We start from the raw sequence: 20,924 nt of genomic DNA on the forward strand, positions 1-20,924 counted from the left end.
TATACGCTGACCGTCCCCCGCTCTTCTATTCCAGCGACTCCTCTATTGGTTGCGATGCCGGAGGCCGACGTTGCACGGCGGACGCATATGGTACATTGATAGCTACGTCCGCAAAGGGGGCATATAAATATATTCGATCGGCGACTCCGGATCGTGACTTCGCCCTTATGCGTATTATTGCCCGACTTCACATGCCCATTTCGCAAGAATCGCTGATCCTTTCCGGTATTCGATGAATCTATGCTTATTAAAACAAGTATCTTCAGTATACATGCATCCGGCTGACACTCCCGAAAATTGATATCGATTCGGCAGGTACGCGTGCCGTAGTGTTGCTTCCCTCGGGTTTTCCTCGAGCTGAAACGGATCTCGGCAGACTAACTTGTTGTGACTAGAGGAATTCATGATCGTACTTCCGTCTTTGACGATAAAGCAGAACAGCGATAGAATGGTCGGTCGCGACTATTATTCGGGTATACGAAGGTAAGTTCTTTTTGGACATTATCGTTTTGGCTGTCGTAATAGGGGGATACATCCGACAAAATGCCTATCCCTTTTCATCGATATATCGATTACCTTAGAACCACACCGACGCCCATCCCCCCAGCAAACATCGCTGCCACGGTAACGAAGCTGGACACAGAAAGGAGAGAGATTCCACTGATTCCGTGGCCGGACGTACAGCCACCCGCCATCCTGGATCCGAGTGCGAGGAACACTCCGCCGAGGACAGCTCTGGCAGGTCCGATAGTAATTTCGGATACCTTTTGCGTAGATGGTGACGCCAGAGAAACGGCTAGAGCCCCGGCTACTATGCCTGCAGTAAGAACAATGGCGCTGTACGACTTCGGCCTAACTCCTCGCCCTATTACCCACAAGAAATAGTCGCCGACCTCTTCGAAGGAACCTGATGTGCCAATGAGGGATCTTCGTGTCACGATAGAGACTAGTTGTGCCCCGGCAATCAAGAGGCCTCCCATCACTGAGCCCACCAAGCCATCAGACTTCGGGGAAGCTAGATGGACTATTGCTGCGACGACACCCGTGAACAAAATTTCGATAACGATGAGGGCGCTCGTCTGGCTTGTCCCTATCAACTCATCTATGGTCAGGCGACGATTTTCAATACCAGCTGCCTCCTGGGCCGGCTTTTCTCGGCTACGGAGAGCTGGTCGCAGGAGACCTGACCAAATCACACCCCCGAGTATTGCTCCGCCCAGTGTATAGAAGCCAGATCGAACTCCAGCCCCGACTTGGGCGAAGACGGTCCCTGGACAAGAGCCAGAGACGGCCAAGCCGGTGCCTAAGAGCAAGCCCCCTATTATGTTTCCGTCGAGGGGCCCGAATATGTTGAGTGTCGAATAGTTCCGGGGCTTTAAGTGAAGGTAACCAAGTCGTTGGAGGATAGTGACGAGAAGCCTAACTTAGGAGTCAACTACTTTTCTTCAAGGAATTGACAATTATCTTGCAACGTAGGGAAATCTGATCTTACGTGCTGGTACCAGAAGCAGTCAAGAACGTGGCGACCATGTGCCAGTTCTGAAGGCTCATTTGCTCAATGATTACATCTGGTGGATACATAGCTGCCGCTGTCAGGGCAGCGCCAAAGGCGGCTCCGGACACATAAGGTGTAAACATCTTGAGTAATAATGTGACAATCTTTTAGGTTGGATGAAAAGGGGAGATGACTGAGAAAGGTTGGGGGGTCGTTTAGCCACGAGTTTAAGTCTTTGAGCCTTTGTGGCAGGGCATTATACTTTAGTCATCTTGTAATTGTCAATCGCCGAGGCAAATTCACCTTGAAGTCCGTCTTCATTAGACAGTTCCCCTGCTTAAGTCGGTTTTCCTGGGAAAGAGACCCGCAACCCTAATATAGACGGGTACCAAACAGGTGGGAATTTTGGGAAATTGCTCTTATCCACGTCTCGTCTGCCGACGTAGGGCCTAAGGCGATCTCAACGGTCGGCGAAGCTAGTGAGGCAGCGTCCGTACCTTATGTTATGCCATGCCAGGTCACGTTAAGTTGATATCCCGTTTCTCTTCCCTGCCTAAGAAGATTGTGACAGGACCGTCATCATCTTAGATGCGATTCGTTGGAATCTCCCGACCGTCCTGTATTCCATTTTGGATTGAGTATGCTACGCTGGACCTCAGGGGAAGAGCGGATTGGTTGCGCGAGGGGAGCTTCTATACGACTTCGAAATCGAAATCCTGCATGCAGCAGGCCCTAATCCTCGAACATCGCATCGCTCGAACGTTGTTGTGAAACACTAGGATTTAAGCCCCAGATCCTGTCCGGAAATTTCCTTAAGGCTGACGAGTAGACGGCGATCAAAGAAAGTACAGGGCTTCGGGGATCTCGCATGAATCTTATCCGTGCGCCTCGCCGAACTGCGTGGGGACCTCGTGGCGATATTATGGGTCTTTGGCTTTCAACCGAGTCATATAATCTCCCGTTTTTAAAGCTTGGAAATCACCCATAATTCGTCTTTATATGCTTTGTCTGCGGCGTACGGTTCGTGAAGGGGTCAGAGGGACGTTTTCCACGCCCACGGACTTGTCATTCGCCCACGTTGGTGGCTGACAGGATTCCCCTTAGATCGGTCACAATATTCTTAGGTCATCGGTCACCGGCATTATGCAACCACTGGGAACTTTGGGAATAAAGCTAAATAATGTCCCAAAGACCTGGAACCACGCTGCCATGGCCGATACCACTGGATACACGTGCTAAAATAGTTCGAAGCGACTACCTACATAGGCAGTTCGGTAGAGCCACATTTTGCCCTTGCTTCCACGTCTAGTTACTAGTTAGTGAAATGTCACCATTGAATCGACGATCACTGCCATGGCTGAGCTCGATGTGGTGCCATATGATGGCCATCTGCGGGAGGCGTATCGGAAAATAAACTCGGTTAGTCTTAGGTGTCACCCTTCTTTCAGGGTGGCAGAGTGGTAGTAGGATTCAGGTTTTCCATCGTTATTCTTTCGGTACCATAACCGAACACAAGCGAAGGACATATGGTTTCAACGGAATTAGAACCAGTCTTTGTCTTGACTTCGTAATTAGTAAGACGAATTAGTGAGGATTTTGTTTTTTTTTAGAAGTAGGTTCGCCGAATTAGATCATCAATTTTCATGGTAGGATTGTAGTTGTAAGAAGCAATCTTCAGATGGTTTACCCAGGTACCTTATGTAGGTATTCATGAGCAAATAAAACTACTAGGTAAATCATTAAACCCCAAATTCGTTATCGTAGGTGCACCTTGTTAAGTGAAGAAGGGAAAGTACTCCTCACAAAAATACATGTACCTACACAAGTTACAGATTCTGTAGTGAATCTGCATAATGCATAATCAGACTTATGACGGCCAAGGTTAGCAGTACCGAGGTTGTATAATATTGCGGGGAGAAATTACCCCAGAAACGTTGTGCGACGTCCGGTAGCTGACAAATGAGAGCATCATAAGTGGAACCCCGTAACCTCAATCGTAAAGGGGTATAAGTGAGGCATTCAATTAACCTGGATTGTATAGGCATATATTCTCAATAATATCATGACCACATGTTCCAATTGACTTCGCCCAAGATGCCACGGTCTCTAACCATCAAGAAAGTCGACGGCAAGCCCGGCCAGGTTTACTACCCGTGAGCTCCCTTTCCGCTTCCCCCCCCTTTTTTACCCCCTCCTCTCTACAAACTTCCCGACTACTAGGTCCCAAAACTCACACATCACACACCCAGCCTCCAACTAAACCAAACCCCCAAGCCCACCCCAGGGCCCAAGGAACTGCTCATCCGGGTCCACTCCGCCGCCCTCAACCACCGAGACTTCTTCATCCGGCAGGCGCTGTACCCAGGCATCTCCTTCACCACCCCCTTACTCGCCGACGGCTTCGGCAGCGTCGTCGAGGCTCCCTCGGCGCCGGACCTGGTCGGGAAGCGCGTCGTCCTGACCCCCTCGTGGGGCTGGGCCGCCTCGCCCGACGGACCCGAGGACTACGCGCGGTACGGCGTGATCGGCGGCGCGGCGCCGTGGCCAGCCGGCACAGCGCAGGACTACGTCGTCGTGCCCGAGGACGAGGTAGAGCTCGCGCCCGCGCACCTGACACCCCACGAGGCCGCCGCTTTACCCCTCGTCGGCGTGACCGCCTGGCGCGCCCTCGTGACGAAGGGGCTGAGCGGCGACGCGGGCTCTGCTGCTGGTAAGAACGTCCTGGTGACTGGCATCGGGGGCGGCGTGGCGCTGGCCGCGCTGCAGTTCGGTGTTGCGCTGGGGTGCAAGGTATACGTGACCTCGGGCTCGGCGGCCAAGCTCGAGCGCGCGAGGGAGCTGGGCGCCGCGGGCGGGGTGTCGTATAAGGAGGCCGGATGGGAGAAGCAGCTCCTAGCGCAACTACCCGCGTCGCGGCCGTACCTCGACGTCGTGGTCGACGGCGCGGGCGGGGACATAGTGTCCAAGGCCGTGAAGCTGTTGCGCCCGGGGGGTGTGATATCGGTCTACGGGATGACCGTGGGTCCGAAGATGGACTGGACGATGCAGGCCGTGATGAAGAACATCGAGCTCCGGGGCAGCACTATGGGTTCGCGGGCCGAGTTCCGGGATATGGTCGCGTTTGTGCGGGAGCATAAGATAAGGCCGGTCGTGAGCCGTGTTGTAAAGGGGTTGGATAATATTGAGGCGATCGACGGCTTATTCGATGACATGAAAAATGGGAAGCAGTTCGGCAAGCTCGTCATCGAGATCTCCTTGCCTGATGACGAGGCAGAGGCAAAGCTTTAGATAGCGATTAGCGCGATGAACACGATGGGAATTTCATGACGGAAACCTAGGAATAATGCGCAGGATGTAAGAAATTGGACATAGATCATGAAGAATTAACCCAAGTAGACTCAAAAAAATGGATCACCGAACTAGCTTTGCATTTCTTATTTTGTTTATGCTACCCCGCCCATCAATCTCTACCCGGATCGCGTCTTGCCAGACCCCGGGTTGTTCGTCGGGGCAACTCGTAATAATACCTAATAGTACACTGACGAGACATTCTCCTAGCCAGTAGAAATCGGGTTCCACAGTAGGCCACACACTTCCTTAACTAACCTCCCTCGACAGCGGCAACCTCGATACTTTGGATTGGTTCAATGTGAGAAACTGATCTTGACCCTGGATAACCACTCGCTCCTTTGCCTCCATTGCACCTGGGTTTCATCCCTATCAGACAAGCGGGCTCGAAAAAAAGGATCCTCTCGCCAAACGCCGGCCCCCTTCCCTATCGTTATAGATATGCCGAAACCCGATCATGCCAGAGCGTTAGTAAGGTACTGAAATTAGTCGATTCTGGCTCTCTTCACGCCTCGCCATCCGACCGACCGTGGCCCTGTGCGTTGCCACTCTTTAAGTTTGGAGAAAGACTAATAGCGATCTTTCTTGGGCCACCCCCAGCATCACGAGCACCAGAGACGCTCTTTTTCTTCCTGAGGATGCCGGAGACGGCGGAGGAATTGGAGCTGGCTGAGGTGCTATTCCGACGTTTGTGCTGGACCATCTTGCTTAAGTCGTCCTCCTCGTCCTCTTCGCGCCGTCTTTTTTCAGACAAACGTTCTAATGGAGGGGCGACACTTCTCGGGCTTTGACCCGTCCTTCTTAGCCCACCATCTTGCCTATCTTCTTCTGCCGAAAGCGCCCCGGCTTCCAGATTTTCGTCTCCCTCTTCATCCGATGCATAATCAACTAGTGGCTTCGCGTTTGGTGAACCCCCGTTCATGGATGCTCGGTTTCCAGGTTTTCCTTGCATGTCTTCTTCCTCATCATCAGAAGTATTCCAATATTCCTCCTCGGCTTGGTCCATAGCAAGGTGTTCCATTAAAGCCCCAGTCTTTGGATTGATGATGTTTTGCCGTTTCCTGGGTTCATCATCAACTTCTATGAAATAGTCCATGCTCACGCTGAATCCTCCGGTCTGATCATACCGGATCAACATGGCCCTAAACAGATCCAAGTAGGCAAGTGCCTGCACTTTATCACGGTAATTCTCGACAATGTGTTTCACCAGTTCCTTGATATTATCTTCCTTCCTGATGAATTCGAAGAACTCCAAACACGCAGAACTAAGCAGATTGTCCCTCGGCATAGTTTCAATAAGGACATCCAGGATTGGGCCGATGACCTTCTTCTCCGACACATGTTTGATATAAAATTCGTCTTGCAGGCCAATGAGCTGACGAAGGAACCGGATGGCAACTATAGATGAATTAGCATCGAAATAGAACTATCAACCACTAAAAACCTACCAAGTTTCAGGAATTTCTCTGGACAGCCTAGAAGTTGGCTGATGCGCACGACAATATCGTTATTTAAGACGAAAAATTTGCTACGATGTTGATGTTGCCGGATGAAAAAGCAAAGGATCTCGATCAGATATGTGAACATCGACGCTTGCTGGACTGTGAATTCCATGGTGGTTCTGCCCTTTAAATTAAGTAAGGGCTTGAACAGCTTGCCGGCCGAAAATTCGTAGAAGCTGTTCAGAAGATGATCCTGTTGCGGATCTGCGGTCGGCGCTATTCTAGACGCAGCCCTAACACCATATTCGCCGTTCGCTTTCGTATACGTTTCTTGTTGAGGCGGCGGGCCCTGATCAAGAAGTACCTTCAATGCATCAGATATTTGCGATTTGACACCCAGATCGACCTCTACTAAAAGCAAATCGATCAACGAGTCCGTCAGAGGCGGTTGTTGTTCTGAAAGCTGCCGGTATATCATGGCTCGGATCATCTGCGGATCGTGATCAATCATCGATACCAATATGTCGGTAGCACCAACTCGGACCGCCACATCGCCGTGTCGCAAGCCAAAGTTAATAACTTGAAGAAGGCCATGGGCGAGGAAGTTGTTATACAGAGTCTGGCGAGCCGGAGGTTGCAGGTTTTTGGCAATTCCACAACACTGCTGGATGAAAAGTACCGCTTCTTTCTTACGCTTCGGGTCGGGTAGGGGCGACTTGAATATGTTAAATAGCTCGGCCAAGAAAATCCCATTGGATTGTAGATGTTGTACGATATCGACCTGGTTGAAGAAGATGAGCGAATTCAAGACGGAAAACGTATTATCGTCTAGGATTCGTGCCAACACGACATCTTTCAGGTATTGGAGCCGATACGTTTGATGGATCTTTTTCAATATCTGGGAATCTTCAATACGCACGACCTCCTTATATCTACCTTCGCCCTCTAACCATTGACGGTGGTTTGCTTTATGACTAGGAAAGTCCGGGTCGTATTCCAACGCGCCCACGACGCCAATCACGCACTCGTCCGATACGGCATGTTCTATAATACTCGTATCGTTGAGAAGGGTGACGATCTTCATAATGTTACAGAGACGATGGAGGTCGTTGAGGCTTTCGAGGTCCTCCGCATCAGAAACCAATGGAATCAGCTTGCCGATAAAATTCTCGGTTAGTACGTATTTTGTGAGGGCATCGCGGCCATTAGCTGTTCCGCTAAACCCGCGCATTTGCGATTCGATCTCGGCAAGGTTAGCCATCGAAGCTGGTGGAAGGGAGATAGGATTTGGCATTTCCATGGTGAGATCTTCAGATAGGCTGTCTTCTACTAGGACTAGATTAGCGGCTTTCCATGCCAATGGAGGCCAATGACGATATACCTGGTGCATTCATGGAATGGCATTGTTGCTGAATGCTATTAATGAACTTCCTACGATATCGTCAGTTACTTCTTTTTGAAAGGTACCTCAGGTGGTTGATTGAAGATTACGGCGAGTCGTACCATATGATAGCGCAGCCCTCGGCTTCCTGAAAACTAAGGGCCATATCCACGCCACTAGTCGGTTCGGTCCAGACGATCAGAGTTTCTAGGAATGACAGTTAACGATTACGCAGCTCCTGACTGGGTTATTGTTGGTTCCTCAACGCACCCTGCTGTTTATGAAAGCCATCTTCTTTACAAATTCTTGTCTCTAGTAATACACGATCAGGTTGATCCTCGGACTCTACGATTACTCGCGGCTCTCGTTGCTGGCCATCTTCAGACTGCGAACATTGATCGCGTTAGCAGTTATAGGATGATAGGAGGGTTTGTAGAAATTTTAATAGAAAAAATTGCGACGATAGAATATCGTCTGCGCAAGGCGCGTCGCGATTTTTCGGAGCGCTTACAATATTGAAGGCGGCAGTACAGAAGCCGGTACCACGGTCAAACCAGTCATTGTTGCGCAGCTCATAAACCTTGACTCGTTTCTTGTCCGTCGACAGATGAGGCACAGGCTGTGCCGCCATCGTCAACGGTGTATCAGATTCGGTGTCGATAGCCAGGCGATTATACTGCAGAAGGTCCGGTGCAAGAGCCAGATGCTGTTGAATGGATAATTCGGTATCGGTCTGGGTGATCGCAGCCACTTTTTCTCGATATTGGCGCGCTAATTGACGGGCGCGCACGCGACAAAAGAATAGGCCGAGGGGTGGAAGACGACGAGGATGGCTATCAAATAAAAAAAGGCACGAGCGGGCCGAGAGAAAGACAAGGTGTAGCGCGCGGTTGATTACGGACAGGCAGAGATGGGGCTCTGTGGCTCGTGTTGTGTGGATGATGGATGGGATTGCGGGATTGCGGTTTGGGATGAGTGAGGCGACGTGAGATGTAAATGTCGAGAAGTCGGGCTAGGCAAGGCAGCCAGGGCAAGATTGTCCCTCCGTGCGACAGGGTCTAGATTGGATTTTGTCTGGAGACTGCCTTAACCAATTCTGACTGGTCTGACTGATGACTAGGGCGGTTTAGTGAGTACGGTTCACTTTGGGGGGCGTGCTTAGATCGGGTTGTGACGTATTTTAAGCGAAGCGCGAAAAGACGTAAGATACCAACGATGCCAACGGATTGGCGATGGCGACACCGGCGAGATATAGAAAGATAATCTTATAACTGCCAGCTGCAATTAGATAATTCATTAATTACCCATGAGAATCATAAACTCCTCCAAAGCCACGACGGATATTTGCCTACTAAGGAGAGGTTGGCGACAGGTAAGTATCAAAGTTGGTAGGTTCTTCAATTTGTCGGGAATTTTTGGACACTCTCGGATTGCTAAGATGGACGGGCTTTCTGGTCTGTGCTTTCGCGCTTTAAAAATGGGTCCTTACCCATGTACTTGAGGGTACTTAGATAGATCCGCACAGGCACATTTAATATCCGTGTTAAATACTAGGGTGAGATGTAATGACATGTACCTAGTATATACTTAGAAACATTGAAAGTCTTGGCAGAGGGGGATTTGGTCATACCTCCTATAATTATATCATTCATGTAAACTTAACCACTTTGTAAACTTCATCCATGGATATGGATATTTCATTGCCCAACACAACACAGCACAACACAACTCGACTGTACTGCCTAAGTGCGTACCTAGGTAGGAACCATTTACGAATTAAACTTAGGAAACTTACGTACACGAGTACCTAGGTATAACTGGTTGACAAACACCCGATGCGAACTAACTCGTCACCCTTGCTTGTTGGCGCCGGCAGTGGCTACTTACACACGTAGGTATGTAGGTATGTAATTTATATACAGAATCCTATCACAACATGCCAAGCGCAACCCACGTGCGCTGAGAGACAGCTTTTTCAGAGTTGCGTTCTTATATTCGGCGGTGAAAGGGGAGATTCATCCCAACTTAATGAGGGCAACTTTCATCTTTAAACCTCAATACATAAAGCTGGCTTTTCAAACCCGATAGAAAGCTCATACAACGAATCTGGAGGTATAACAAATCAGAAATTAGAATTCCGATACTTACTTGAGTTAAATCAAAAACAATTCTCAGATACTCCATAAACTCGAATAGCAGATCCAACGCACCAGCAATCCAAGGCCTGACATTATACCATCGACTGCCCAGTTTTGCAGAAACCTGCGACGGTCACTTGCCAGAGTGGACGGCCGGTTAGGATACCTCTCGAAACATCATGGATTCCCTTGTCTCATCCGAGAGTCTGTAAGAAAACGAACCGCCTGGGTCTCGCTAGCTTGCAGTCTTCTTCAATGACATTATTATCTAGATTTCAAGTCAGACCTGAAATTGGCATGGCCTCCTAACATACGTTCCCCAGCGCACTAGTCGTCGCATACAGTCCATACGTCTCAGTAGGAATCGCTTTGATAGATCGGGTGAGAGGAGTAGTCTTATAAATTGCCAACTTAATAAGCAGAGACATATGAAAATGTAAGTGATTAGCACTTAATCATCAGTAGCAGCATAACTGAGACAAAGTAACAACTAAACAATTTCCAAGCGGTTATGAAAGCAGTAGTTAATTACATCTAGTAATAAGTGTGAATTAAGAAACCCTCGTTGTATTATCAAAGGGATATCAACTTGGGCCCGTTTAAAAGACAGGGCGTATGTACTTAAGTAAGCAGGTATTATTGATTACATACCTACTACCTAGGTACGAGCTTATTGTGTGGAGTTCCTTCGGTTTAGAGCTCCGGTCCACCACCTTATTTGACTTGACTTGCCAATAATAATCAATATTTAGGTACTTACCCCTACCTAGTAAGCTAAAAAGCTAAAGTGATTATTTTACGTGGTCATGTTCTTACTTAATCCTGGAACGACGATAATCTCAACATCAATGCTTTCGTCTCGCAAGATTCGATGTGGCATTGAGAGCTAAAACAGCCAGAACAACGGTTGGTATTCAATCGCGAATAGCAACATACCCGAATATGGGTCGCTAATGTGCCAACGTAGCAGCTGTATTGTGCGAACCCATGGGTCTGGATTCCTACCTATCTTTCTGCTCCGACCAGCTACATCTACATACATACATGAACTGGACCTACATAGCAGACCTATCTAGTGCCACTGCTTGCTTGATCGAACCAAGGCTCTGATTAAGGGTCTAGCCGGAATACGAGACTCTGGGAATGCCTATGCATCTGTCTCTGCATATGCGAATCCCATATCACCAATTCTATTCATAGGATACATGGATCAATTATTCATTCTCATTTGCTTTTACCATCATTTAAGTCGGTTAAGAATCTAATTATCGGTATTTTTTTAAAGGCTTAGGTACTTACGTGCCTTGAGTAGGTACGTACAAGGCGTAGGTACTGCATCGTTCAAATGCAATGCTTACGCTGAATTGCTTGGGCGTGGGATGAAATGGTGATGCGACCTTGCATCGTAGGTACAAGATAAGCAGAATGGACCTTGCCTCGTTGGGGTAACAATGAGTGTCCTGTGTGCATTCTGCTCCACGAACGCCCGTTTCTCCCCCCTTACTCGAAGAGTCAGCCATCCATCTTAGTATTTGGCCCAAAAAAGAATCACGCCAGACCTAACTATTCACGCCAATCTTAAATTCCAGCCCCGATCGAATATCCGAACGAGCGCCACCAGAGTCTATATTATTATCAGTACACAAATTCTACAAGGGACTTAGCTTCATCCTCGAGCCTGTTCACATAAGATAGCCGTGCCCTCCTCGAAGTTTAAAGGCTTGGTCTAAGGCTCTTGATTTGCAAACGAACTCTAGTACTGGCCCTGTCTTGTCAGCGTGTCATAGTACCCGCCACTCTGTCTCCCACAGCTGTTTGTGCTCTTTTCCTTTAGGTACTCACTTATTGTTTTTTGATGTAACGCGGCCAGCATTAGACCTACTCCTTCTTGGCCCTATTCTATGAGTAGAACGAATCCTGAGCCTCGTTTCATATTTTTGGATTTTACAGTTTTCATAAGAAACTGCCCTTCACTTGGTCTTTATATTGTCTTCTGATTATACCATCGCCGCCTCTCTTCGAGGTGTTATCGACGGATTGATAATCGGCGTTTCCTACATCCAACCTATATTGCGATCAACTTGTCATTCTAGGCATTGCGTATCCATACTCCAAGCCTTCGTTCCAGAGTCCGAGGCTTACTTCGGCTCTGTAGCCTCTCAGTGGAACGGGATTCGCCATGTCGGTCTTCTCCATAATAAAGCGAGGCCGCGCCCAAGCCAAGGAGCACAACGCAAAGCAGGCCGAGAAAGCGAAGGAGGAGGCTGTCAAACTACCATATAGGCATGTAGTTACGCATGCTGCGAGTGATGCTTTATCGGGAGCCCCTTCGGGCTGGAAGCATGTCGACAGGCCCAGAATCATGGAGCAAAATAGACGAAGGACCGCCATAATGGCTAACAACCCCAACACAGCTGGGCTACCACGTGTGGGAAGCTCGTTATCATATGTCTCTTACGCGTCCGTCTATGGTACCCCTGTCGTACCTCTTCCTAAGAATTATAGCTACAACAACGTACCTACGTCCTGGCGTGATCAGCTGGCAAATTCACACGAAGGTCCGGAGTACTTCAGTCTCACTGGAAGCGGAGGTAGTACCAAGGGAAAGGAACCCGAACACGTACGAGTTCCGCCATCGATGGGACCAGCCCCGAGACTGTCCCCAGGGCAATCCAGTACCATATCAAGCAAAGGTAGTAACCATATACTAGAAATATATACATCCCATTTAATTATTACATAGGCATCTCCCGCGATGGCAGCACAGGAAACCTTAGTAGCTCCGACGATGACTTGGAGATGAAGACTAGGATCGTCATCAATCGGCGCCCTCAGAGCCTTGCCTACCATTCCAGTGTCTCCCAGCAAAGCACTACTTCCAGCGAGAAATCCTACCGCACACCTCTTACCAGTGCAGGTACGGGTAACGAGCCGGCAGCCAAAACTGACCGGTACTATCCACCCCGGGCCCACAGCACATATTTTTCAGCGCCTCGACCCTTAAGCAGACGGCCTCCCGTTGCGGAGACTCCCGTCCCACCTGCTTCTGTTACCGAACGTTCCAACTCGACGGCTTCTTCATCGACCACTTCTGGCCATTTTTCCACTGCTTCATCCACAGCCTCTATCGGCCTCGCTATTGCGTCACCCCAGTCTCCTATTGCTATCGAATCCCCGTCGGCGTTGCCTGCTGCAGAAGACCGCATCGCTTCTGAACGAAAGCGCAAGACAACCACAACGAGTGAACCACAAATTCAGTCAGCACGAAGAGCTTCGGCGGGGCATATTAAACCCCCCACCGACATCTCCACAATAAAGACTAGCAAAGAAGTTATAACTCCCGAGACGCCACCGACTCAGAGAAGACGACGTAGGCTGTCTAAATCTAGGCCGCCGAGTGAAGATATCAGTAGGATGTCAGCCGATACTGTACGTCCTAGCGGGCCTAGCTTAAGTGCTACTGCACCCACAGCTAGCAACTTCGACAAAGTCGGCAACATTACTCAACAGAAAGTAGAAGAAATCACAGTTGTGACAACTTCTGGATCCGTGCGGAAAACTCATGGGAAATTGAGCAAGAAGCCGGAAACAAAGGAAACCAAGCAGAGTCGGAAAGGGTGGTTTTCGCTCCGACCTAGTAGCAAAACACCTACTATCGCTGCTCACTAATTTGTGAGATCCAAACTAAATAGGGAGTGTTAAGAGTGTGCGAGGCAAGAGATGGAGACAAGGCCCCTTCACTCTTCGATGATATGAGATAACTTAACTATCGTCACGATGGATCGCGATGGCATCTATGAACAACTTTATCATGAACCATAACTTATTGGGAGCGGCATGGGATGCTTTATAATCATGTACATCACGACAGTCTACACCTTTTATACATTTCGCCATATTATACCTGGCCACCGTCCGAATTCTACAAGCGCAATAAGAGAGATATCAGTTCTCGGGCCAACAGGTCAATATGGATAGATATTAGACCACGCACATAGCAACGGGATAGCCATAAATTGGTCAAGGACCACTATGACATTGGTATCCTCTTTTCTTATCTAATATCTCAAATTACCGACCTTGCATGATCTTCTCATATTTGATCCAAATTTGACTAAACTATTCATATTATGCAAGCCCATATACCACATCTATCGCTCTGCGATCTTTAGTGAGATTCTTCGTCAACTATAACATTACATTCGAGTAATTGAGGTCAATTCAAGCACGGTTCTTCATAAAGTTGTATAAACGTTTATCCCAAGACCGTGACACTGAACATGACTTACCAAGAGCGACCACTTGATGTCTTGTAAACGGAAGGCACGGGTCGTCCCGAGTCTTTACGCTTATCATGGGCCACTGTGTGCGCTAAGATCTGTAAGGGGGCTAGGTCAGACCTTGATTTTCGAGCTAAGGGCCATGTGAGATCTAGAATCTCACTCTTTCTAGTCTTAGCTCAGCTCATGGTTCGAGCTATATCGCATCGTAAGCTTTAAAAGTTGATCTATCGACTTTTCATTTCTTCGGAACAAATCTATTCTACCTAAGACGCCGAGAAGTAACCGATGTTACTAGCAGTCAGCGGACGGAAGACTCAACCCGGCGCAAGTCCGTGTTCGAAATTCCCGCGTTCGTGCCCCGTGTGCTGTAGATGAAAGAATCTTATTTTCCGAATGAAAATTTTCTGCTCTACGTCAGCTTCAATAGTTCCAAATTGCAAATGCCAATACTTCTCTAGTCATCAACAACAGAGGGAATACCGCGGAGCATGGTACCAAGCATTCTGTTGACCGTGATACCGAGTACCGCCAAGCTATTGAAGCAAGGGGACTCGGCGCATCAGCCCTGAATGCGACATCACGAAGCATTGTGCGCAGGATCTTTTATAGCTCGCTTAATATACTCCCATTCCAGAAAAATTTCCGGCCGCCAGTTGCAGCTCTCTATCTCCTCCATAATTCCCCGACTGACGGCTTATCTGTGCAACCTAACCTATAGTTCCCTCTTTCCGGGACCGATATCTCAATTTGCTTATTTAGCGCCGGTTTATACGCATGTTGATCCCTGAGGCGATCTCGTTTCGCTTCAAAGGACCGAGGGCGCTAGCGAACGCGATTGGAGAAACCTCGTGGGGGTTCGCAAGGGGTATACTTAGGGGGATTGACTGCAATAGTAGACCCAGCTGGCTGCAGATACTAGCCGCATATTCACCGCCGTAGGCACATATCTTCGCTACTAGAGCTTGCAGTCGATAGTCATTCGCATTCAGGGGCTGATACCGATGTCACTATCTACTCGGTGGCTTTCCACCCTCCCTTCGGCTGGTTTATGGCGTTATTAGATGACGCCAGCGCCAACGCACCAATGCCCAAGCAAAAGTTACATATCTTCTGATATATCTGGAATAAATTCTCTGTTACTTGGCTACAATTCCTTACTCGTACCACGTGGCACTAGCATTGGAGGACTGAAGATAAACAAATCCATGTATCTTCGGGCTCAGCAATTGCCTATCACGAATACGAGCCTCGGGGCTTGAATGGCATTCCTTGTAGTTGTCGAAAGTAATGGATGGTTGCCCAGAAGTAGTCAGAAGGCCAAGAGACAAGCATAATAAACCAATTGTATTTCATATGTATGACCTTCCTAATACAGCACATACATGTTTTAAACCGGGTTGAACATTTCAGGTCTAAGAGGTAGACATCTTGCGTTGTTGACCTGGATAGCGCATATAGGAGGGTATCCAAAGCTAAATCAACCACTTAATAGGATGTATGCCACTAGAGCTCCAACAACCCATTACACCACTACGAGGCTTGGTTGGACTAAAATTGGCCATATCCAGTCAACTTATCAACATATCTTCACTACAACCAAAGAAGCACATCTGATCACTTTACCTGAAACTTAATGGTTTTGTGGTGGTGTGTAATCTGTGCATATATGCTGTGAAATCGCTCGGCGGTGGCGAAAGATGGGGCTTCATCGACGATGTGTGATAGGACGCCACTAGAAAGCATGGTAAACGTTGTGCCGGAAAAAGAAATAGCAATATCAAGTTGTCCGATAGGCTGGAAGAAGTTTTCGCATGTAGAAAGTGAGATATAGTTATCGCGTTCCCTAGTTGATATTCTGGTGTTTAGATCTAGAGCAGGTTATTAAACTTGAAAAAATGTGAAGAGTATTGTTAGGAACTAAACAATCAAGTTACGTGGAATATTATGTAGCTACCTAGATAGTAGTGTGTGTCTAAGTACCTAGTATATGAGGGTAATAGAGGATTCAAATCTTCATGGTATAAATAAGTTGAAATAAGCTTGAGACATAGGTAGGTACTAGGTAGGTAGATATGGAAAGTTGAGCAAAAGGTAGGATACAAAAGGTAGCTATTTAGATTAAATACCATTACTACTTAGTAAGGAATATTGGCACTGGTACTAGACATACAAGTAAAGCAGTATAACTGTCTTCTCGTATGGAGGAAACCGCAGCTTCGTCCGCCAATGCCATAAAGCAAAGCATAAGGCATAAAGAACTGAGGCTGAGAGCTAGGATTACGTAGCTACGACGGAGGCTCTGTGCAATTGCGGGGAGGTTACGTCGATCCCTAGGGGTCTGCGGGTCGCTAACCTTAACAGGGATAGGTGGTCGACCCTTAAGACCAGTGCTGAAGCACCCGGGAACCATGATTGGTTAGCCCTAGAGACGTGGCTTCTTCATTCGCGTCGTCAGCTGCTATAGCAACTACCTGTTACCAATTCTACGGTGCTAAGAACAAACTTAAACATTTCAACGTTCAGATTTTTAGACGTGACAGATGCAAAATTTTATCAATTGCCTTCCTAACTACGTCCCTCCTTAGCGAGGAACCGTGGTGAGACAGGACAAGTATCGTTTGACAGCATACCCCAAATGTGAACGTTCTTTACCGGCAGTTAAACGTCTCATCGCATTTTGCGATTGCAACCATGGATTTACTCATCTCGACTTTGAGCGAGACACCTCCTCATACCTTACTAGCAGCGTTTGTGGCCTTGATCGTATTCGCCTTCTATAGCGTATGGATTCCATAGGCCATATGAACTTGTCCCATAGCCCAAACTAACTCAATTGCAGCTTTATGCCGTACTCCATCTCATCGCACCCAAACCCCGCCCCGTTCTCCCATCTGAGAAGACTTACATCACCACCACCCCCAACGGCACCGCAACGCGACAGCTACCATGCTGGCACGATCGATGGCTCGCCGACCGCCAGGCAAGCGAGGCCCGCGCCAAAAACGACGACCCTACGCAACTCGACATCGCAGACACCGGGTCCATTGAGCCGGCCGAAGTACGCATGAGCGTAGTATTCCCCGCCTACAACGAAGAAGACCGCATCCTGCCCACCCTCAAGGAAGCCGTCGAGTACCTGGACGCGACCTTCGGCCGGGACCCGCACCCGCGCCTGCAGTATTCTTCCAAAGCGACGGCTCGCGCGCGCTCCCCGCGGCGGCACATACAGAACGCGCCGCGGGACGACGTGTCCGGGTACGAGATCATAGTCGTGAACGACGGGAGCAAGGACCGCACGGCGCAGGTGGCGCTCGAGTTCGCGCGCGAGCACGGGCTGCACGACGTCCTGCGGGTGGTGACGCTGGAGCGCAACCGCGGCAAGGGCGGCGGCGTGACGCACGGGCTGCGGCACGTGCGGGGCGAGTACGCGCTGTTCGCGGACGCGGACGGGGCGTCCAAGTTCGCGGACCTGGGCAAGCTGCTCGAGGGTTGCGAAGAAGTAGTAGACGGCGCGCACCGCGGCGTCGCCATCGGCAGCCGCGGCCACCTCGTCGGCAGCGAGGCCGTCGTCAAGCGCTCCGCCCTGCGCAACTTCCTCATGCGCTCCTTCCACCTCGTCCTCACGATCCTCACGCCGCCCGCCACCTCGCGCATCCGCGACACCCAGTGCGGCTTCAAGCTCTTCTCGCGCGCCGCCCTCCCGCACATCGTCCCCTACATGCACGCCGAGGGCTGGATCTTCGACATCGAGATGCTGATGCTGGCCGAGTCCGCCCCGGCCGTCCCCGTCCTCGGCCACGACGGCGCTGTTATTGGCAGCAGCCCTGGTATTAAGGTCGCCGAGGTGCCCATTGACTGGCACGAGGTCGGCGGGAGCAAGCTCAATGTTATTCAGGACAGCATCAAAATGGCCATCGGTCTGGCTGTGCTGCGGGCTAGCTGGATGATGGGCGTGTATAGGAGACGCCTGACATAAGTGGGGTGGAAAGAAACGGGTTGATGGATGGGCTTATGTGGATTGATTTACTATGACCACCTTCTACAATGAAGGAAAGCGGTCGTGGGTTTATGCGTAGCGTAGACTTTCTACACTATACAGATGGAATGAAATGATAAAAAATTCATATTTTAAATTTATCAGTCTATGTGAGGTGTATGCTGTAGGGACTTTGACTTCATTGCTGCGAAGCCCTCGTAAAGTCCAATTAAAAGGTGACTTGGTGATATACCTAGGCGACCGGTAAAAATTGCCACAAATGAATGATAGTCTCAAATACTCGGAATTTAGAATAAGAACGAGGCAGTAAAGTACCCCTATTGCGGTGTTAGAAGCATTTCTCTTTGCCAGAGGCGGCACAAAACAACAAACCAGAACGACAGTATCAAACATCTACTCAAGCATTTAAGTAATCAACAAATCCTATCAGTTCTGAATCATTAATATTAAGTATTCGGCTATATACATCAACCCGTAAATCTATCTTCTAGTCATTCATTCTTCGTCCCAGGCCGTGCCGGACAAGCCAAGTTTCCCAGGCTAGGGGGCTGGGTATCTGATCTGATAATCGAGCCGAGATCTTAAAGTTGACATCGTACATGCATGCATGCTTCCTCTTCATCGCTCCCTTTTCATCGGCACTGACGTACATCCATAGACATAGACATATATATTATCCCCGGGGGGTCGTGCTGTCTTTTTCTTTTTCTTCCTCTCTCCCAACCTCAACATCGCCCATCCCATTCCGTCCCATCTAAGAAGCACGCCTCTAGACAACGACTACAACAACCTAGACGAGCAGCTCGCGGTACATAACCGGCAAAAACACCACACTCGCCGTCCACAGAATGCGAACCGCGTTCCACAGCAGCAAAGGTACCTTCCATAGGCCCGTAGCCCTCCAATCAAGCCAAATCGCCACGAACGCCACCGAAAAGAAATGGTACGCGAGCACCATCGGGTCCGGAATCAATCCGCCCAGCAGACCCATCGGGTCTCGCGTGACGCCCTTCTGGAAGTAGTGGAAGCATCCGCGCTGCAGCTTAGCGAGCTCGGCGTTGCGCGCCGAGAACAGGCTGTACAGCGCCATGGCGAGCACGTTGATGATGGCGGTGAGCCGCTTGCGCTCCCAGTGGAACTTGTCCATGGCGCGGCGCACGGCGACCGTGTCCGCGAGGTCGGGGATGTTGCGCGGCGACAGCAGGTCCCTCAGCAAGACCACGTCGTTGAGCGCCACCGTCATCCCGCCGCCCGTCAGCGGGTGCCGCATGTTGAACGCGTCGCCGAGGACGACGGCCCCCGGGACCGACTGCTTCGTCGGCGGGAGCCAGCTGTTGGGCATGCTCTGGGGGATCTTGGAGTCTTTTTCTAGCGCGGCCCGGAAGGAGGGGCGCACGCTCTCGGGCAGCGCGGGCAGGACGACGTTCTTCATGTAGCCGCGGACGCCGCCGTTGGCCGGGGCCGCCTCGGGCAGCTTCTCGGGCACGTCGACGAGGACGCGGGTCTCGCGCGAGCCGATCTGGTAGAGCAGGACGGGGCTCGCGGCGCCGATGATGACGTGGCCGTAGCCGGGCGAGGGCAGCTGGCAGTCGACGAGCTCGAGGGCGTAGAACTTGGACCGCACGACGGGCACGGTCTGCGGGATGAACTGCTTCCGGAAGCGCGAGGCGTAGCCGTCGGCGACGACGGTCAGCTGTCCGAAGAAGCAGTCCTTCTCCTTCTCGCCCGTGCTCGCGTTCGTCGTCCGCGTCTCGACCCCCAGGATCTCCGGGTTGTGGTCGCCCTTGATCGTGCTCACGACCTCGGTCTCGAACACGCTGATGTTGGGGTGGTTCAGGCACGACTTCCGCAGCTGCGTGATGAACCTCCCGTGGTGGAAGCTCTTCCCTTGGGGAAGAGGCCCGTCGTCTTCCTTGTCTTTACCCGCGCTCTTGCTCGCCGCCTTTCCGCCGTCCATTCCCAGAAGCCCTTGTATCCGCGGATACGGCATGCGGACGTCTTCGCCGTAGAAGAAGACGTTAAAGCCGTTGCATGGTATGGCGTCGATGCCCTCGATGCAGTGTCCCAGCCCCAGTTTTCTCAGCGAATTCACACCGCCTGGCTGCATGAGCTCGCCGACGATGCGGTTGGGTTCCTTCATCCATCGCTCGAGGAGAATCACGCTCCTGCCCTGGTCGGCCAGGGCATACGCAATGGCGCATCCGAAGACGCCGGCACCGACTACCACGACATCGGCCTCGTGGTATTTAGACCGCCGCTCGGCGAGCGAGTCTAAGACGATGAGAGTTTCGCTCATAGGAATTACTGGGGGGTGGTCGGGTGCGGGCTTCGCTAACGTAGTCGAGTCAAGTCCGGTCAAGTGAGCGGCAGCGAAGAATTATTATGTCGTATTAACTAAAATCTAGGAACTCGCGTGGTAAATCTAATTGTAATCAGGATTTTGGGGATTCGGCAGGACGATGAACAGGACGGATGACGGAATTGACGAATAATAACAAAGCTGATGAGCTGGCGAATGTGATTATTTATTAGAGGATCGACTGGAAATCGACTGGAATTAGGGGTCCTCTCACTGGAGGCGTAAAGCGAATAAGGTGTCTTGGTTAGGAAAATGAAGCTGGAAAAAAGAGTGACCTCTCAGATCATGATGGTTCGACTCATCGTCCCATGTGTAGTGATATTCATTTTCTGCCCCTTATCTGGCTTGTCAGGGCTTGTCAGGGCCAATTCTTAGCTTTCTATTAGACTGAACGTTATTTTTTCCATCTTCCTTGCAGGCACATGCTTTGCCAAGCCCGACGCCAAATTGCTGGGTACTGCCAGGGCGGTATTACATAAGT

At 50.0% G+C, this 20,924-nt stretch overlaps 6 protein-coding genes across 6 annotated transcripts; 3 read left to right on the forward strand and 3 right to left on the reverse strand.

Moving 5' to 3' along the window:
• Nucleotides 1-488: 488 nt before the first annotated feature.
• On the reverse strand, nt 489-1,860 carry F4807DRAFT_81330 (uncharacterized protein). The gene is made up of 2 exons (XM_048003520.1): nt 1,493-1,860; nt 489-1,419 (listed from the first exon to the last, which is right to left on the reverse strand). The coding sequence occupies exons 1-2, from the start codon at nt 1,636-1,638 to the stop codon at nt 573-575; spliced, it is 993 nt and encodes a 330-aa protein (XP_047854519.1). The 5' UTR covers nt 1,639-1,860; the 3' UTR covers nt 489-572.
• Nucleotides 1,861-3,351: 1,491 nt separating this feature from the next.
• F4807DRAFT_425293 (oxidoreductase) lies at nt 3,352-4,894 on the forward strand. Its single transcript, XM_047997951.1, has 2 exons — nt 3,352-3,648; nt 3,745-4,894. The coding sequence occupies exons 1-2, from the start codon at nt 3,566-3,568 to the stop codon at nt 4,781-4,783; spliced, it is 1,122 nt and encodes a 373-aa protein (XP_047854520.1). The 5' UTR covers nt 3,352-3,565; the 3' UTR covers nt 4,784-4,894.
• A 6-nt stretch (nt 4,895-4,900) lies between these two features.
• F4807DRAFT_81444 (DUF625-domain-containing protein) lies at nt 4,901-8,652 on the reverse strand. Its single transcript, XM_048003521.1, has 6 exons — nt 8,178-8,652; nt 7,937-8,051; nt 7,789-7,873; nt 7,667-7,716; nt 6,292-7,611; nt 4,901-6,241 (listed from the first exon to the last, which is right to left on the reverse strand). The coding sequence occupies exons 1-6, from the start codon at nt 8,295-8,297 to the stop codon at nt 5,349-5,351; spliced, it is 2,583 nt and encodes an 860-aa protein (XP_047854521.1). The 5' UTR covers nt 8,298-8,652; the 3' UTR covers nt 4,901-5,348.
• A 3,002-nt stretch (nt 8,653-11,654) lies between these two features.
• On the forward strand, nt 11,655-13,560 carry F4807DRAFT_81531 (uncharacterized protein). The gene is made up of 2 exons (XM_048003522.1): nt 11,655-12,497; nt 12,548-13,560. Exons 1-2 carry the CDS (start codon nt 11,984-11,986, stop codon nt 13,471-13,473), a joined length of 1,440 nt encoding a protein of 479 aa, XP_047854522.1. The 5' UTR covers nt 11,655-11,983; the 3' UTR covers nt 13,474-13,560.
• Nucleotides 13,561-16,511: 2,951 nt separating this feature from the next.
• F4807DRAFT_425302 (glycosyltransferase family 2 protein) lies at nt 16,512-18,220 on the forward strand. The gene is made up of 2 exons (XM_047997952.1): nt 16,512-16,868; nt 16,927-18,220. The coding sequence occupies exons 1-2, from the start codon at nt 16,779-16,781 to the stop codon at nt 18,061-18,063; spliced, it is 1,227 nt and encodes a 408-aa protein (XP_047854523.1). The 5' UTR covers nt 16,512-16,778; the 3' UTR covers nt 18,064-18,220.
• Nucleotides 18,221-18,505: 285 nt separating this feature from the next.
• On the reverse strand, nt 18,506-20,845 carry F4807DRAFT_425304 (SE-domain-containing protein). The gene has a single exon (XM_047997953.1). The coding sequence runs from the start codon at nt 20,378-20,380 to the stop codon at nt 18,875-18,877; it is 1,506 nt and encodes a 501-aa protein (XP_047854524.1). The 5' UTR covers nt 20,381-20,845; the 3' UTR covers nt 18,506-18,874.
• Nucleotides 20,846-20,924: the final 79 nt, after the last annotated feature.

Source organism: Annulohypoxylon truncatum (assembly GCF_022578515.1).
Source record: "Annulohypoxylon truncatum strain CBS 140777 unplaced genomic scaffold F4807scaffold_15, whole genome shotgun sequence".
Classification (NCBI taxonomy): Eukaryota; Fungi; Ascomycota; class Sordariomycetes; order Xylariales; family Hypoxylaceae; genus Annulohypoxylon; species Annulohypoxylon truncatum.

Excerpts from the sequence above, each read along its gene's own strand:
- F4807DRAFT_425302 (XM_047997952.1), top strand. The coding sequence starts at position 16,779 with ATGGATTTACTCATCTCGACTTTGAGCGAGACACCTCCTCATACCTTA. Across the intron at positions 16,869-16,926 it reads TCGTATTCGCCTTCTATAGC|CTTTATGCCGTACTCCATCT; the intron begins GTATGGATTCCA and ends ACTCAATTGCAG.
- F4807DRAFT_81444 (XM_048003521.1), bottom strand. The coding sequence starts at position 8,297 with ATGGCGGCACAGCCTGTGCCTCATCTGTCGACGGACAAGAAACGAGTC. Across the intron at positions 8,052-8,177 it reads GTACTGCCGCCTTCAATATT|TCTGAAGATGGCCAGCAACG; the intron begins GTAAGCGCTCCG and ends CAATGTTCGCAG. Across the intron at positions 6,242-6,291 it reads AGAGAAATTCCTGAAACTTG|TTGCCATCCGGTTCCTTCGT; the intron begins GTAGGTTTTTAG and ends ATTCATCTATAG.
- F4807DRAFT_81531 (XM_048003522.1), top strand. The coding sequence starts at position 11,984 with ATGTCGGTCTTCTCCATAATAAAGCGAGGCCGCGCCCAAGCCAAGGAG. Across the intron at positions 12,498-12,547 it reads CAGTACCATATCAAGCAAAG|GCATCTCCCGCGATGGCAGC; the intron begins GTAGTAACCATA and ends ATTATTACATAG.
- F4807DRAFT_425293 (XM_047997951.1), top strand. The coding sequence starts at position 3,566 with ATGTTCCAATTGACTTCGCCCAAGATGCCACGGTCTCTAACCATCAAG. Across the intron at positions 3,649-3,744 it reads CCCGGCCAGGTTTACTACCC|CCTCCAACTAAACCAAACCC; the intron begins GTGAGCTCCCTT and ends TCACACACCCAG.
- F4807DRAFT_81330 (XM_048003520.1), bottom strand. The coding sequence starts at position 1,638 with ATGTTTACACCTTATGTGTCCGGAGCCGCCTTTGGCGCTGCCCTGACA. Across the intron at positions 1,420-1,492 it reads ACTGCTTCTGGTACCAGCAC|GCTTCTCGTCACTATCCTCC; the intron begins GTAAGATCAGAT and ends CTCCTAAGTTAG.
- F4807DRAFT_425304 (XM_047997953.1), bottom strand. The coding sequence starts at position 20,380 with ATGAGCGAAACTCTCATCGTCTTAGACTCGCTCGCCGAGCGGCGGTCT.